Source organism: Pelodiscus sinensis, chromosome 6 (assembly GCF_049634645.1).
Source record: "Pelodiscus sinensis isolate JC-2024 chromosome 6, ASM4963464v1, whole genome shotgun sequence".
Lineage (NCBI taxonomy): Eukaryota > Metazoa > Chordata > Testudines > Trionychidae > Pelodiscus > Pelodiscus sinensis.
Genome location: NC_134716.1, coordinates 103200596 through 103218944, shown reverse-complemented (window position 1 = coordinate 103218944; position 18349 = coordinate 103200596). Strand labels below are relative to the sequence as shown.

Genomic DNA, 18349 nt, shown 5'->3' with positions numbered 1-18349 from the left:
CAGTTTCCATATAAGGAGAGCATAACAAGATGGGGACTTTTCAGCTTGGAAAAGAAATGACTAAAGAGCGGGGGGATATGTTACAGGTCTAGAAAATCATGAATGGTGTAGAAAAATAGAATAAGGAAATGTTATTCATTCCTTCAGTAACATAACAGAAGAAGCTGACCCAATTAATTTTATAGGCAGCAGATTTCAAACAAACAGGTGACAGGAGATGGATCATGATGATTGCCTCTTCTGTTTATTCCTTCTGAAGCATCTGGCATTGGCCATTGTTGGAAGACAGGGAACAGGGTCTGAAGGACCACTATTCTGACTCAATATGGCCATTCTGATGTTCTTATATACATCTGATAGTCATGTAGTTTTTGCCCATTCTTAGAAAGATCTTCAAACTATCTTGAACGTGTTTGCTGATGCTTACACACATCTTGATCTCACCCTCAACATCAAGAAGACCAAAGTGCTCCATCATCCCTCTCCAAATGAGGTACCATATGCCCCACCTATTAAAAACAAGAGAGAGGAGATGGAGAACGTTGATCATTTTCTCTACCTTGGAAGTTATCTTTCATGCAAGGCAGATAGTGATGTAGAAATCCAACATCATCTTAGCTGTGCCAGTGCAGCCTTTGCTCTTTTACGGCAAGGGTTTTTGAAGATCATGACATTCAAACAGACACCAAACTCTTGTCTATCAAGCCATAATTCTCCCAATACTACTGTGTGGGATGGAAACCTGGACAACCTACAGACATCACTTGAAAGTCCCTGAGAGGTCTCACCAACATTGCTTCTGCGAGATCTTGAAGATCAAATGGGAAGACAGGCACACCAACATTAGTGTTCTGGAAGAGGTCAAGACTGCCAATATCGAGACAATGATAATCTTTCAGCAACTTCGCAGGACTGGTCACATTGCCAGAGCCTTGCCTCCCAAAACAGGTTCTGTTTTCTCAGCAGAAAGAAGGATACCATAATGTGGGAGGACAATGGAAATATTATAAGGGCTTGCTAAAGGATAACTTGAAGTGCAACATTGATGTTGACCCTTGGGAGACACTCACCCAAGATTGCTCAAAATGGAGAGAAGTCTTATTAGGGGCGGCCTGTGAGCCTAGGCAAGCTAGGCAGCTGCCAGGGGCGCTGCTGGCCTGGGCGCCCAATGATGACGTCATGACCATTGACAGCCGTGCAGGCACGGGCGCCGATTGCACTGCCCCGCCTAGGGCGCCAGCTGCTGCAGCTGGCCTCGGGCTGCGCCTGAGTCTTATGCAATGGTTCCCTGCATTTTGAATTTGCCTGCTTACAAAGGCGAAGCAGAAGAGGTGCAGGAGGAAGGGGAGACTGGCTTTTAGTCATGGTCAACAGCCTCCTGTTGTATTTGTAAACATCAGTCCGCGTTGTAACAGAACTTATGGTTCAAGGATTGGCCTTATCAGCCACCTGAGGATCCACAATTTCCATGGAAGATGATCATATTCAGCCATGAGTGATCGCCCATCATCATCATACAGAGGTGAAATATATCTGCCCGCTGATGTAACCCACTAAACCTCACTCCTCTTTCAGAACTGAGATAGAGCCATGAGTCCTGATGGGGGTCTCTCAGTTACTAACTCTGTGGTGGAAAAGTAAAAATATATATTAACATTTTAAGGCTAACCAATGTCCCATAAGTGGCTTGCCACAAAATGTCAGCATATACTAGTGTTAGAGCTGAGTGGGTTTAATATTTATTTGTCTTTCTTTTACATAGGAATTAAATACAGTGCTTCTGTCAACTAACTGCTAATTTCTCTGCTAAAAAAAAAGTAGAGTTTTCCAGTATCATGGTAGCCCCTTGATAGAGATGATGGGGGGGGAGGGGGAAGCAGATGGGGTTGGCTTCCTCCTCTTCCTAATGTGATGTTTAGCTTGTACTGAACATGCTCAGTGACACTGCTGAAGCCTGTGTCCTCAGTCTGCCCCCCTCATGCTCTTATTCTCTTCCTCTCCCCCTATCATGGCATGCACAGGTCACCCCACCACCAAAATCTGAAATGGTGCCCCAGCAGAAGGGGTGGGAACCAAAAAACCCTATCCCACAAATGCTCATGATACTGTCTATATTTTTGGTTAGTCTCTAAGGTGCTACAGGAGGATTGTTGATTTTTAATTTTTTTTAGTGATAGACTAACACACCTACCCCTCTGTTGTCATTACTGCTGTTCTGCTGAAAGAAATAATGCGATCTTAGGTTGTGGCATCACATTTTTCTTTGATTTATATCTGTATCTGGACACTTTTGCACCAGGAACCCTATGACCATCAGCTCCTTTTACAAAAGCCAATAAATAGCCACTGCCTGGCAACATTTTTTGTCCACTACCAAGCTGAGCCAAATTTGAACTTTAAACATAATGGCTGCATCTAGATTGGCAAGTTTTTCCAGAAAAACTTGCCAGCTGTCTACACTGGCCACTTGAATTTCCGCAAGAACACTGACTTCCTACTATCTGAAATCAGTGCTTCTTGCGGAAATACTATGCTGCTCCCATTCGGGCAAGTCTTTTTGCGCAAAGCTTCTGTGCAAAAGGGCCACTGTAGACAGCTCAGATTTGTTTTTGCACAAAAAAGCGCGTCTAGATTGGCACAGACGCTTTTCCGCAAAAAGTGCTTTTGCGGCAAAGCGTCGGTGCCAATCTAAATGCTCTTTTCCGCAAATGCTTTTAACGGAAAACTTTTCAGTTAAAAGCATTTGTGGAAAATCATGCCAGTCTAGACGTAGCCAATCAGTACCATTACCAATGCCCTGTGCACCCAGTCCTCCTGATTATGATAAAACAAGTTCTTCTTGGTAATGTATAAACCCTTTCCTCATATGCGCACATATACACCAACCCTGCTGGTGTTTAGTAAATATTTAAATAATAAAGGACTCGTGCCAAATGCAGGTAAATTTTATTATACATTCCTGCACTGCTGTAGAGAGATTATCTTTGGCAGTAACAGGCAGGTGTTCTTGTATGCACAAGGCACCTGCTGTATTTTGTATTTTGTACTCTGTCACTTTTCTTACACTCATCCTCTTAGAAACTAGCCCAGGAGAAGTCTCTTTTTGTTGCTTGTCATTAATAAACAAGATGTGAAATCAGTTTTACATGGCAGGCACTTCCTTATATGGCCAATAGCAGTGGTATTATCACTTCATCGCAAGGCACATCATCATCTCCTATGCACATCTTCAGTTTATGCCTTGCCCTGGAGGAGGAAGAGCTCGGCCTCTCCCAAAATGCCATTCCAGAAATGTGAGGCTTTTGTGATACAACACTGCTGAGCAAACTGTCAGTTCTCGGAATGGAGAAACACTATTCCTTTGGGAAAGTCCTACACAGCCTGATCCTGCATGGTGCTGAGGGCTCTCCATTGCCATTGCAATCACTGGAGGGCATTCAACCAGAAATGCAAATGCAAGAGTTTTGCTTTCTCCTGACTAGTACAGGAGATCAGATTTAATTTGACTAGTACAGAACTAAATCTGATTTAATTATGAGCTTCCTAAAAGCAGAGGAAATCAAACTTTCCCAAGCTGTGGAGGCATGACAGAATCATACAGAAAAGAGAGAAAATGCATCCCATGTGGACTGACTTGGATGGTAAGCCACCAAATATTAGAGCAAAAGAACAGGCATCTGAGAATGGAGGTGGGCTGGGGGGGCGGGGGTCTGATGCAAAGCACATCCACTGTAAATGGTCTCTCAAAGAATGCCAGCCAGTTGTCCAACACTGCTCATTCCCACCACCTCCCACCAGCTTCCTCGCCCTGAAGTCTGGCCAGCTACCGCCTTGCTCAGAAGTGCCAACTAATGTGCTTCACAATGCAGGGGCTGGGTGCACCATGCTGACACCTCTCACAAAGGCAACCTGGCCTCTTCATGTGGCATACCAGCATTTGGATAGGCGCTCCCATCCCGACAATGGCTCCCCCACTCCCGTTCATCTTCTTGTGGCTCCCTTGCGCCACTCCCCCACTTCTTGCTTTCTCCCTTCCCTCCTAAGAGTGACTCCTGTAGCTTTGGCTTTCCTGAGTTCCCATGCTCTCTCAGCCCCCTCCCCCGCCTTCAGGATGGCACTGGTGGCTCAGCAGGGAGCATGGGATGTCACCACTGGACCTGGCCTGCCACAACCACCTGCCACTCTATTGTCTGGCCCTGCCTCCCCCCACCTCCTACTACTGCCCCACCCCGCACCCCAGGAGTCATGCTCTCTCTGCCCCCAATTCTCCAACATTCTGCCAATCCCACGATGGTCTCCCCCAACTCTGTGCCACACTGTGGTCTTTCTCCTCCAGTCACCAGTGCACCCCCCCCTCCCATTCTGGTTTCTTCCTCCCCCTCCCTTGCCCCACTCCCCTCTCTCTCCCTAGCCCGGTCTCTCTCCCAGGCCCCAGTGCCCCCGCGGCCTGACCAGCCCCCTAGCCAGGAGCCCACGGATCTATCCAGCGTGCGCCTGAGAGCGGCTGCCCGAACTCGCCGCGCGGCCCCGCGCCTGGTTGTGCCGTGGCTGGCGAGACGCAGGCGCCCGCGGGCGGTGCTCTCCTAGCCCCGACCAATCGGGCGCGGGGGCTGGGTGGAGCCCCGGGGAGCTGCCCCCTCCACCTCCTCCCTCTCGGCAAAAACTTGAGGGGAGCGAGCGCCCGCCCCGCCTGCGAGCGAAGGAGCGTGACACGCAGGGCAGCACATGCTCGGCGGAGGGATGCGCTGCCAGGGCCAGCCACTGGCACAGCTCACAGCGCCCGGCTGCATGGGAGGCTCCGCGCCGAGCTGACAGCCGCTCCGTCCAACATCCCGCGGAGGCTGCTGCGAGGACAGACACACACCTGCCACCGCCGCCCGCCGCTTTTATAACTCCGGCGCCCTGCGCGAGCCCCCCGCAGCGGGTCCCGGGGAGGGCTGGAAGTGGGAGCAGACCCCGCGCCTGCCCCTCGACGTTCTTATTTCCACGTCTCAAGGAGCGGGAAGCAGCCGCTGTGGGCAGGCGGGGATACACACGGGCTTGGAAAGCGACTGCCAGGCTTGCAGGATCCCGCTGAACCAACCTCTATTGCAGAAGGGACCCTGGGAAGATTTTGATTCTACAAAGCGAAGGGGTAAGGGCACGGCAAAGAGCAGCGTTCACCGGAGAGAGGTAAAAGTCGCGCGCTCAGACGCCGGGATCTGATTCCAAGCTGAACTTTGGAAAATGCAAGAACCTGTTTAAAGACAGAGGGCTCAGCCACAACGAAAGCTGTTAGAAGTAAAAAACCAAAACCCAACAACATTAACTGCAGCTTCTCTGAATTGCGAGGTTTTGTGTGTGTGCAGGTGTCACTCCACTTTTCATTAGGTCTGTTTTTTCTTGACTTTGCTTGCTTCTTAAGTCTCCCCCGCCCCTCCCTTGAAATGTAGAATTTTTTAAATTGACTCACTTGTCTTGAACAGTAAGTTGTTCCTTGACGTTTTTTGGGGTGGGACAGGGAGGGGAGGGCTGTCTTTGAATTACATTTTTGGATCCACTCTTGTTTTCATCGGCACCTAACAACCCACAACAGCAGTATTTTCATCATCATGTCTTTTGACCACACCACCATATATACAATAGTGAACAGTTCCACCAGTGAGCATGGGGGCAGCAGGCCCCCTCCCACGATCCCCACTGTCATGTTCATCTTTGGGGTGGTGGGCAACCTGATTGCCATTGTAGTGCTTTGCAAGTCCCGGAAGGAGCAGAAGGAGACCACTTTTTATACCCTGGTGTGTGGACTGGCAATCACTGACCTGTTGGGGACCTGTCTGGTGAGTCCCGTCACTATTGCCACATACCTGCAGAACCGCTGGCCAGGTGGAGATGAACTGTGTGAATACAGTTCCTTCATCCTCCTTTTCTTTGGGCTGTCTGGGCTCAGTATCATTTGTGCCATGTCTATAGAAAGGTATCTGGCCATTAACCATGCCTATTTCTACAACCATTATGTGGATAAGAAGCTGGCAGGGCTCACTCTCTTTGCCATCTATGTCTCCAATGTACTGTTCTGTGCCCTGCCCAACATGGGACTGGGCAGGTCTACCTACCAGTACCCCTACACTTGGTGTTTCATAGACTGGAAGACTGAGAACGCTACCCATGCCGCTTATTCCTACATGTATGCTGGGTTCAGCTCCTTTCTAATCATGGTCACAGTCGTTTGCAATGTCATGGTGTGTGTAGCCCTGATCCGCATGCATCGCCAGTTCATGAGACGCACCTCCCTGGGCACAGACAACACCGCCAACCGCTTGTCTGATTTTCGCCGGCGCAGGAGCTTTCGTCGCATGGCCGGAGCAGAGATCCAGATGGTCATTTTGCTCATTGCCACCTCCCTGGTTGTGCTCATCTGCTCTATTCCACTGGTGGTGAGTATCATGTACTGCCCTTTCTATCTTCCCCCCCCCCCCCCCCACTAAGACCTCTGGGGCAAAATCCACCCATCTCCTTTTAATTTGTGGCTATAGGATAAGCCTTCTATTTCCTGGGCTCTCATAAGCCACTAAAACAATTCTAATGAGATCCTACAGGCATAGCAATCTAAACTTACTTTGATTTAGAACCGTAACAAAAAAAATGCTTATCCAGGTGCCTTTGACATTGTATGACAAAAAAAACTAGTGGCCTCCCCAATATCTCATAGACATACCATAGCAAAGTCTTGACAGGATTGCAAGGTTAGAAGGTACCTTACAAATCTCAACAAATTTTAAGCGGGTGTGGTTTGGGACAGGACTGTACTTGAGAATACTTAATGCATTTTAAAGGTATTTGCAGTATTGCTGTTGGTGTATGGCATTTCTTAACACACAAGGGAGAGCAAAGTTATTATTTATATAGCACAAAAAGCACAAAAAAAGCTGAAGAGTTTACAGTCATAGGGATAAATTCTAGCACCCTCACTCCTTGAGTTGTGCCTTAATTTGTGGGGACACTTATTGATTCCTCAACTAGAGTAAAGGTGGCAGAATCTGACCCTATGTAATCTAGAGATCACAGGTTAGTCCTGGGCATTATCACTGAAGACTGGCTAACATTGCAGCTACAACCACTGGTGCCATGGACCTCAATGGCAGTAAAGATCCAATGTTTGATTAGTGAATTACACCTTGTCCTCCACCTTACCTCCAGGAAAAACAGTACCAGTTCCGGGCTCAGTCAGTGCTTGCCACTCAATACAAAATTACAAATAAAACTTGACAAACTTCTTTCCTTTGTTGATTCAGATACATTAAAATGAAGGGAAAAAAAGCAATTAGCCATGTATAGTTGCAAACCTCCCAAAACAGAATCTTGTGAGCTGAGTGGGGTTAGAAAGAGGTGGTTTTAGAACATGGATAATTGTAATGGAGTTTACTGTGGCTGGCAGCTATCTTGGAATAGCTTTTTATCAGGGTTATTATACCAGAACGCCACATAATGAGGGTGACATATGATTGGTCAACTAGGATTGTGAACTGTTCAGGTAAATGGTATAATTGCAGGTGTCAGGCCAGTTTTGCCACATTACTAACATGTATAAAAGTCACTGAAGTGTAGCAGTACCTGGATCCTGGAACTTTGCAGCCACTTGGCCTTCAGCCTTGTGTTTTGCAGTGCACACCTGCTTACTTTGCCATGTGTTACTGCTTGCAGAATTGGAAGGCTGGCTCAATTAAGCATGGATTTTGTATCAGGGTTTTGTGTGTGTGCGCGCACACATACACAAATCAGGTTCAAGTACAGTTCTCGGGATCAGAAGCTGCAGGTATTGTTTTCCTATTCAATCAAAACTCAGATCATATAATGATTAACTTCCTGACACTAGACTGACCATACTTAATTCAATTAAGCTGACATTGTAACAGCAACCCTGAAAATATTTTAATATCATATTATTGGAAGGGATATAGGTAATGCAACAGAAAGGATCTGAAAGCTAAATATAAATAAGTAGGTGAAAGGTTTCAGTTCAAGGTCCCTGGCAGATTTTTCAAAGTGATACCGAGATTCATCTGCAGGACCGGGAGAACTAAGAAGTCTCAGTGCAAGGCGATGTGGTTCAATTTCATTAGGAGCTGGAAAATCTTTTACAGAAATAATAACCAAAACATTGGGGCAGAAGTGGCTCCACCAGATTGTTGACAGTTAAAATGAATGGTCTTGAGGGGTAAGTGGTTTTGGTGGAAAGCCCACTGATTGCATGCAAGAGAAAAGAGGGCTAGGATGTGCTGCATCCATCTCAGGTCTAGTCTTCACTGCTAAAAGTGCGGTATTTGTACCTAAGGATAGCACATATCCTTGAGGTAAAAACAGAGTGTAGATGACGTACTTTTAGTTTTACCACAAGGTAAGAGAGGACAGCTCTATACCTCTGTCTCAGGGTGGTTTTGCCTACTTTACCTCATAGTAAAATTAAAGTGCCTAATCATCACTGTTTTTAACTCAGAATAGCTCATGCATGCTAATTACACTGAGGTAAGAACACACCTTTTTTAGCAGCACAGGTAAGACCTAAGGGCTGATCTACACATAGGTGTTGTAGTGATTTATCTGTTTCAGGCCATGTCTACACTAAAGGGACTCTAATGGTGTAAATCTGTGTTGGCATAGCCTTGTAGTGTGGGTGCAACTGGCAAGGGTTTTTTCATAGCTGTGGGAACACCAGCGCTCTGTGCTATGTGAGCTAGGTTGGAGGAAACTTCCTTTTCATACCTGATGAAGCCATATCAGCAACTTTTAAGTATAGACCAAGCCTAAGCTATATGAGCACCTTTATATCATTATATCCGATCCACACTTTCAGGGTTGGCCTGCTTCAGTTACACAGTTAAAAGTGGCCCAACTTTGTGTGTAAACATGTCCTTAGAGTTTCTGAAGGAAATAAGGTGTGGAATAGCGGAGGGAAGATATGAATATGCAGTATACCTTTAAAAGCAATCACTGGGCAGAAAAACTGGAAAATAATTAACCTTCCTATACATTTTATGAGCCAGTGCAGATCCTGTTGATTAAACTTAGAAACCTCACTATACTGGAAACTGATAGAGTCTCATTGAATAGAATAATAGAATAATATGTTCTGATAAGGAAGAGCATGCCGATTCTGTTGAGTGGCACTCCACAATCACATAAGGCAGATGCAGAAGCTTCTTTATGGCTATGAAATTTTCTGATGAGTTGATTTCCTATTGGTGACAGAAGCTGAATAACCATAACCTAATAGGGTCTCTTCTGTAGGAGAGAATCATATTATCTAACTTTCTCAGAGTGAGCTCTTTCAGGAGATAAATAGAGCTGGATCCAGTGGACTTTATTTACGTGGGTTTACAAAAGAGCTTTTAAAAACTTAAGAAAAGCAAAATAACCAAGATATAATAAAGTCTTTATTTAAAGAATGGTTAAACAACAGGATACTCAGAACTCAGAGTTTTTAGTATTGTAATTATTTGAATGGTGAATCAGTGAAGTTTTATGATGACATTAAATGAATTTGGTTAATAAAATCTGTAGAATATTGTAAGAAATTTTAGATGGACACGAGAAAACAAAAGACCATGAAGGTAGGTAAAGTGAACCAACAACACCAACAGGAAAGTACACCTGCAAAAATAATCTAAACCTTTCACGTACACCCACATATTCTAAACTTGCAGAAAGTTATTGTGGATGGCGTGGTGAAGAGTCTGATCAAGAAAGTTAAGAAATAAGATAGGAAGAAATACAGACTGTATGCTCAGACCTTTATTTGAATTCACCATTGGTCACTTCATCTTAAAATAAATATATAAGCGATTACAAGAAAATGGCAGTAAATGGTGATATTAGAGGGGATTTGATTGAAAACATAATGGTGATTAGTATTTGTGATTTTGCTTTTACATTCTCACAAGAATAAAGAGATACTTGATAATCAAATGTTGGAATGTATTGCTGCAATTTTTAAAAAAAGACAAAATCATTTAATCTCTAACAATAAATTTAGCTTGCTAAGCTAAAGTAGTATGAGTAATAAAATCTTCTGTTCTGCTGCATACATTTGATCCCTAACGGGGTGCTAGAAAGGAGATTTACAACTTAATTTATAATTGGCCCAGTGGATAATATTGTTTGTTTGTTTTTCTATGATGTCTCAGGATTGTCCGCTGCCAGAGGTGAGATGGCAGATTAAATTTTGGAGCAATGGCATGATCAGCTATGTCAAATACTAAGTTCTTGTTGGACAAAGCTTATTTGGCTTGTACAACTGCAATTTTTTCCTGCTTGCTATTAAATAGGTTTTTATTTATAGTACGTTAATATATGACATAGGGAGTTTTTTATGAGGGGCAGGTGAAAACTGGGTAGAAGGCTACTCCTTTGTTTATTCAGCATTATAACTATCATAAAAAGCACTTGATGGTACTTCAGATGGGTAAAAATTGCCACTTATATTTACTTTTAGTCAGAAGAAAAAGCAAAAAACCAGATTCGTGCATTGTGTGAGCAGAAGCAGAAGCAGCCAAGTGCTTCTAGAATGTAATCGCTTGGGAATAAACTTCAGAACAATTTCAACACAACTATAAGAAGCAGTTTGTTAATACACCTTAAAACACTGTCTGCTTCCTATAGTTAGAAATCCTGCCCACTGTTCTAGGGGCAGGATTTGATCAGTCCCAATTTACTACTTGCTTAATAAGAACTTCAGACTGGACAACTTCAAGTGTCAAACTAACTCTGGTAGATAGTGGTCCTTGCTTTAAGGCAATAGAGTGGATTGGCTGGATAGTTGTTTGTAAGAAGCAAGGCTGACTTCATCAAACATCTTGTAAAAAGAGCACTTTTCCCAAAACATTATATGCATTTCAGCATTGTTCTGTGGAAGATGCTGTAAATGAATATTAATTCAATTGCATAAGATATGACTGAAGATCCATTCAGTTTCTTTTTTGTCAGACATATGATTAATAAATGATACATGCATATGCTATGGGAAAGCACTAGTAAAACTAGTTTGATATGCCACCGGATTTTGTGATAAAAGATATGGTGTAGGCTTGTTGGGGATGTAGTAACAGCTGTGTACTTAAGTTTTCACAAAGTAGGCTCAAATTTAGAGTCTTTAGTATATATCTATCAGTGGAATATTCAGAATAATTTGCTGCAATATAATCGGACAGTGTCAGAGACTGGAAATCATCACCAACCATTTAATCAGCACTATGTTAGATTCTCATATTACAGTATGCTTTGCCAGGTAAACATAAAGGGATGTGTCAAAGTACATGACCTTCCTGTTCAGACACTGATAGCTGATAACTAAATTTATCTTCTAATCTTTCAAATTAAATTGATGATCCAAACTTACAACTATGTAAAAATAGAATGAAAAAGATCAACTTTTAAAACTGGAAAAAGAATACATTCTCATGAGTGGTTTTAACCAATTCTTTCAAGATGTCCCTGTTATATCAGTTGAATGTATCAGTAATAGTGTTTCCTCCCTTGGTGAAGTCTTCCTCATCTTGCATACACACAGTACAAATGTTAATTGGAAGGGACTATAGGAAAATAAAGACTTTACTTCTACCCACAAAATATTGTCTTATAGAGCCCTACCTGTCAGTGTAGTATCCTTCAGTAAATATCAAATAGTCTGTGTCAAGACAGATGTATATATTTTTGCAGAGTGCATATGGAACTAGCTGTGGAAGAAATCCTTTGCATTTAAAAAAAAATCTCCTAATAGGAAAAGATTAGGAGAAAAATCTTCTCTGGCAATTTAACCTTTATATTTCTGAGATTGGAGAAGGAGAATAATACTGATATTTTGCAAAAATAAGTTAGACACAAACAACAGCAGCATTGTTATGCTATGTCTACACAACAGCATTATTTCAGAATAACTGACATTATTCCAAAACACAAAGAACACGTCTGCATAGCAGCCCATTATTTTGAAATAATAGTGACCTGAAGGACTTCTTACTCCAGCTCCTGTAACCTTCATTTTGAGGAGTAGGGGAAGTTGAAGGAGGAGTGTTCTTCCTTTGACTTCCTGCTGTGTAGACAGCGCCAAAAGCCAAAATAAGCAATTTTGACTTCCACTATGCACTTGACATAACTGAAGTTGCGTAGCTTAATTCGGTTTTTGCCCTGCTGTATAGACATGCCCCAAGTGAATTTCTGCAAACAGCATTTTAAACCAAGGAACAGATGTCAAACAAAGCTAATACTGCTGCTTTCTGGAAGTCTGACTGCCACTTCACATTGTGTAAAAGAGATGATAGCATTTCAATGCAGAAGTTCATCTCAGAGGTGTGGGAGTTAAGCAGCCTACCTCTTCGGTTCTGCCTGGTTTGTGGCTGGCATTGGTTTTGTGTTCAGAGAACTTTAAATTGTATATGGCACATCTTTCCTGGTACCTCTCCCTGCCAAAGGAAGTCCATAGTTAGTAACAGAGCTTCATGTTTCCTCAAACTACAGATAGGAAGAGGAACTTTTAAAGTGTGACAGCTGTGCCACCTAGTGGTAAAGATTCTCTACAAGACTTTGTAGTCAGATAATGGGATTACTTTTATTGCACTAAAATAAGTTTTCCGAGCCAAATGGTGAAGGTTTTTTGTCAATGTAATTCTACAGAACTTGCCCAGCATCTATTGGCAATATTTTATGTATTTTAATATATAAATGAAATACAGTTTAAATAAGTGTCTTATTGCAATTGTTCCTCAAGCACTGATACAAATGGATGACCACTCAGATCAGAAGATTTGACATTTTGATCCCTAATATAAAAAAACCCTTAAACGGAACTAATTCATAGTTATATTGATAGTGATCTTCTTTATAGTACTTTTATATCAAGTATGACTGATACTTGTATCTCAACCTATTAACTAACTAATCCTAAGCAGGTAAAAGAATGCATTCCTGAATATAGATTACATAGAGCTCAGAAAATGATTTTTACAGTTTGAATAGGACAGCAGGGGAACCCACACATACTCACTTTCTTTCAGTGATACACTTAAGACTCAGATTCTCACTCAGGATGAGGACCTAGCTTTTCTATTTTTTAAGTTGATGTATTTAAAGTGGCATGAAGTCAAGTTCTGAATTCTTTTGCTGGAAGAATCAGGCCAAACCTCACATTACTATACGGCAGAAAAATCTTTCAAAAAGGAATTGTGAAATGTTTCATGAGTCTTGGATTGTTTCACACACAACTCTTCTGGTAAATATGATTTTAGAGGTTTGCTTGTGTTTTCTTTTGCTTCATTTAAACCCTCATCTACCTACTTGTCTGAAACCACATCCAGCTGGGCCAAAACCTGACATTCACTTCAGAAGTCAATACAAAGAAGAGACTTCAAAAAATCGGTTATCGGTACTAGATATTTAAGGGGGTGGGGCCGGTGCCATGGGGAGCTGACTTTAAAAGCAGGCTCCCCATAAACACCGTATCCGCCTACCTATCCCTCCTGCATTGCTGGCTGCCCCCCCTTGCTACGTGCTACAGAGGCAGGGAGCTAGTTCAAAAGCTGGTTCACCCCAGCACCAGCTCAGCAGTGCTGTCTGCCTCCCTACTCGCACTCAGGGGAGGGCAGGGGAGGCTGCTGCAAAGCAGCCTCTGTTGGCAGTGTGTCCAAACTCCCTGCGGACAGTGGCTGTTCTGCATCCCACAGAGTAGCCTCTGTCTGCAGCGAGCTGGTTTTCAAATTGGCCCCCCTTGCAGTGCAACTCCCACCTGCCACCCCCACTGCTGCCTCTAATAGGCAGTAGAGCAGAGTGGCAGGGAGCTCCCCAAGAGTGGGGGTGGATTGCACTGGCTGCCGGCCTTGTCCCCGAGGACTATCGAATAGTCATGTAACCAAATTTCATGCAATTACATGACTATTCAATGACACACTAACATCCCTACTATACTTAACTGATAGTGTCTGCAAAGCAGGCAGGCACTTCCACGGGAAAGGCTTTCCAGTGGTTTTCCTATTCCTGGGACACATTTCAAGTCTTGATAGTTATGGTTTGAAACTGTTCAGCTTCAGACTATTCAAACTGTACATGTGCAAGCTAGTACTCATTAAAGTCACAGGAAAGATAACTTCATTGACCTCACTGGGCGTTGGACTGGACTTTTTGCACAGCAGTGATTACAAGAATGGATCATTAATGAACAAGCCAGAACTGTGCTATTGTTTTTCCCTCTCTTTAAAGAAAGGAGCTTGAATGGTCAAATGTTACCGTGGATACACGAGACCCCAATCAAATGTTAATTCACTACAAAATTTCTGAGTGGTTACCTAGAAACACTATTTAAACTAACCTCTGTATCCCGGCAATTTCACTGAACATCTTGAACATTTTAGGGTTATTACTTTTGCACCTTTCCAACCAAACCCAGATGCACACCTATGTGGGAAGATCTAAATAGGTCTGCTCAGTGCTGGGATCATCTGACAAATCTGGCAATTGGAGGCAGCAGTTAGCATTTCTTGAAACAAGCTTCAGCAAGCGGAATGTTGAGGGTATTAAACAATTGCTTTGAAGCTCTAATAATGGAAGCTGTCAGTACAGATAGTTCTAAACTAGGGAAGAGGCAACTCTGGGCTTGTTTCTGGAGACCAGTTTGCCTGATAGTTGGCAATGTGGTTTTCGTGTGGTTTTAAACATACAATTACGAGAGCCTTGCTAGAGGAAATATGCAATGATTAGATAGATCTCCTCAGTTGACCTATGGCCTCCCCCAGTACTCCTGGCTAGCAAAAGACATTTGGTTAAAGAAGAATTTGAGCCTGAATCTTGAATTTGGGTCCAGTAATAAAGAGAAGGACAAAACAACCCGGGATTTGAAAATTATAAACTTGACACAAGGATACTTCAGAGGTATAAGTAGTAATGAGGAGGGGGAAAGAGAGCTGTTCTTCCCCTCAGAGTAAGGAAAAAAGGTCAATGTACAGCAGAGCTCCTTCCTTGATCTTTGACCTTTCCAAAAGTAAACCTGCTACTGACATGAGAAGCTTGGCTTTGCTAATCTTCCCCTTGTTGTAACATGCAATTGCTAAGCCGGCTCTCTATTTTGAAATGTCATTTATTGTTTCCAGGATTGAACTCTAAATATGGGTCTCTCTTTTCCCCATGGCAGGTACGTGTCTTTGTAAACCAGCTGTACAGGCCAGCCCTAGTGAAGGAGATCAGTCAAAACCCTGATCTGCAGGCCATCCGCATTGCTTCAGTGAACCCCATCTTGGACCCATGGGTCTACATCCTCCTCCGTAAGACAGTGCTCAGCAAAGTCATAGAGAAAATCAAGTGCCTCTTTTGCCGCATTGGCGGAGCTCGAAGGCAACACTCTGGGAGCAATTTCAACTGTGCGGATGGTTGCCGAACCTCCTCTGCTATGTCTAGCCACTCACCCTCCTTCATCTCCCGGGAGCTGAGAGAGATCAGTAGCACCTCACAGACACTGCTCTACCCTCCAGAGCTAAGTGAAAGCAGCACTGGGGGTCGCATGCTGCTGCCAGGAGCCAGTGGTGGTCTGGCTCAAAGTGATACTACATCAGTGCGGACACTACGCAGCTCAGAGACCTCAGACTCTTTCCAAGGACAGGACTCGGAGAGTGTCTGTCTAGTGAATGAAGTCAGGTCTGGTGGCGATACCAGCTCTACACCCAAAGGCAGCTCCCTCCAGGTCACCTTTCCTAGTGAAACATTGAACTTATCAGAAAAATGTATATAGCAATGGAAGGAATCACACACAGGTGATCCTTGCCCAATATTTTGGAAAAACTGGTGCAATAGACATGCGCTCTGCCTGCTAAAGGTAACAGGGGCTCATGTACACTCTGAAGGGCTATTTTTCTCTTGCCATGGGATGGGTACAGTTCTTCCGACTACTGAGGATCATACCATGGAGCAGCTGCTACAATCAGGTCCTATTACCACAAAACATAGAAGACAGGTTTAATGGGTTTGGAAGCATACACTGTTATTGCCTTGTCTTGCTCTGTGACCTAGGATTGCTGCTAGGACTCTGTGGCTGGAAAGAGCTGTCATTTTTTTGTCCAAATATGCTAGAAACATATATTCTTCCCCCTCACCCTAAACTATCAAAGGTTTAAGTCTCTGGGTACTAGAGAGCTGATGGCGAGGTAGTTAGTGGGAAGATATGTACAATTTTAATAAGTCTCACTAATGTGTGAAAATGTGAATTTTTATTGCTGTAAATATCATGATTGAAAATATTTAAAAATCTATTCTTCTCTATGAGAAGGTTTATTATTAATACAAGGTATATACAAACAATTGCCAGCCTTCTTTTCCTCCCAGTATGGCTGGCTGTTGATAGACATTCTTGAATTAGGTTTGATTTTCATACAAATTTAAAGGTAGAGCGAGAACTATTTCTCTAGAAGGGAACAAATGAAAACTTGTTTAATTAAATGGGAACATTTTGTGTTAAGGGAGAAAAGAAAACACATTAAGTTTAAAATATTATTTCCAGTGTGTGTACATTCTAAAAAAGCCAGATTTATATTCTGTGAATGCTTATCTACAGAACATAATTTCTCCTTTCCAAGTACAAAGGACCCTACCATTATACTCTTACACACATACTTAATGTCACTCACATGACTTGTCCAACTGAACTCAATTGGACTCTTCACAGGAATAAAATTAAGCATTTGCATAAATTGCTTTTGGGACTGGGGCCAAAAACTTTCAATTCCTGGTTAACATTTTTAATATTCACTCTAGTTTTAGAATCACCAATTTACTAAAGTTATTTTTCATAACATTTATCATTTTACTTTAGTAAAAATAATCTTATGATTGTCTGATCTGCTATTCCATCAAATAATAATATGAATATCTTCATTATAAAGTATGGGTATATGGTTCTATTTCCTGTTCTTAGCCCCAAGGAAAATTATTTACTACTAAGATGTAGCAACAAACCCATTACCAAAAATAACTGTTGACCAGTGTTAAAAAGAAGTTTTGTGTTTGTTTGTTTGTTTGTTTTAAAAGATAGCTCTTGTTCCAGCAGTGTTGTTGTATCAGACATAAATTCTGTACAGATCTTTGGGGAAAAAATTGTCAAAGAACTATGAAGCATGTTATGTTGCTTAAAGTGTTTTCATGTGAATTGCTTTATTGTAATTAAAATTCTGAGCCTGATGTTAATATGTTTAAGAAACAGTTGTACTGACCAGAATTATTTTGGAGAATGCAATTAAATGGAAACATTCCGCTTGAGTTCAGAAATTTATGGATGTCTTTAATTGTGTGTGTAATTCACTCAATGCCAGCCCATTGGCTTTCATCTTAATAAAACAGAACTTTCAAAACATTGTTTAACAGCTTGTCCAATGTACTCCATTCCTTCCATTTGTAAAGTACTGCAAAGGAAGTTAGCTACACAACTATCACCATCAACAAGGAGTCATCCCACACAATCCCTGCAGTGCTGGGTGCACTGGAATGTAGCTAGATGAATTATTCAAAAACATACTACAGTCTTCACTCAAAATTATTACATAAAATTTTTTGGCTGTGCTTTGACCCTTTAACTTTGAAGCAATGAATTGAGTTTTACGTGCATGAATAAAGGTAGAAAGTGAAAGGTAAGCCTGCACACACAAGCACTTGCATCAGAAGTGATATGTATATTCTTTCTCTCTCTCTCTCTGTATTATATATATATATATATAGAGAGAGAGAGAGAGAGAGAGAGAGAGAGTTTTTCCTGACGAGCAACAGATGTCATCATGTTTTCATGCTCGCTGGCTGCGAAAGTCAAAGCAGCCAGAGAGAGGGGGTTGGCAAACGTAGCGAGCATAGGACGCAGCCCACCAGTAGTCTATAAGTATCTGCACAGGGAACAAATCTATGTATATATTTTAGAGATTTGTGTGCCTGTTGTGTGTCTGTCTGTGAGTCCATTTGTTAAAGAACTCCTAAATGGTAAGAGCTAGGGCCACAAAATTAGGTATGCAGCAGGTAGGACCACCATACCATGCAGCTTCCTCTTCTCCTAATTTAAAGCAAGGTCAGGGTTTGGTTGTGCCAGAAAAATTATATGTGCCTGGAATTTGATTGTTTTCCATAACATAAAAAGGGAGGGGCAAAGACAGGAGGAACACTATTCTCACAGGATCACCACTAGGAACAGCAAGCGCAGGGGAGAGCTATCATGCAGAGTGACTACTGGGGGTAGTGATACTTACTACCAGCAGAGTGGCCAGCTGGGGATGGAGCTCGCCATCTTGCCTACCACTGACCCAGGTTAAGTGGTCTCCCTGCCCTAAACCCCTCCCTCCAGCCCTTGCCCTAGCAC

The 18349-nt window shown here is 42.7% G+C and overlaps 1 protein-coding gene across 1 annotated transcript; it reads left to right on the top strand.

Annotated features, from left to right (window-relative positions):
* The first annotated feature begins 4682 nt into the window (after positions 1 to 4682).
* PTGER4 (prostaglandin E receptor 4) lies at positions 4683 to 17364 on the top strand. Its single transcript, XM_006139483.4, has 2 exons — positions 4683 to 6416; positions 15155 to 17364. Exons 1-2 carry the CDS (start codon positions 5592 to 5594, stop codon positions 15746 to 15748), a joined length of 1419 nt encoding a protein of 472 aa, XP_006139545.1. The 5' UTR covers positions 4683 to 5591; the 3' UTR covers positions 15749 to 17364.
* The last annotated feature ends 985 nt before the right edge of the window (positions 17365 to 18349 follow it).

Bases quoted from the DNA above. Each gene is read 5' to 3' on its own strand.
- PTGER4 (XM_006139483.4), top strand. From the start codon at position 5,592: ATGTCTTTTGACCACACCACCATATATACAATAGTGAACAGTTCCACC. The intron at 6,417-15,154 runs GTGAGTATCATG...TCCCCATGGCAG, and splicing joins TCTGCTCTATTCCACTGGTG to GTACGTGTCTTTGTAAACCA.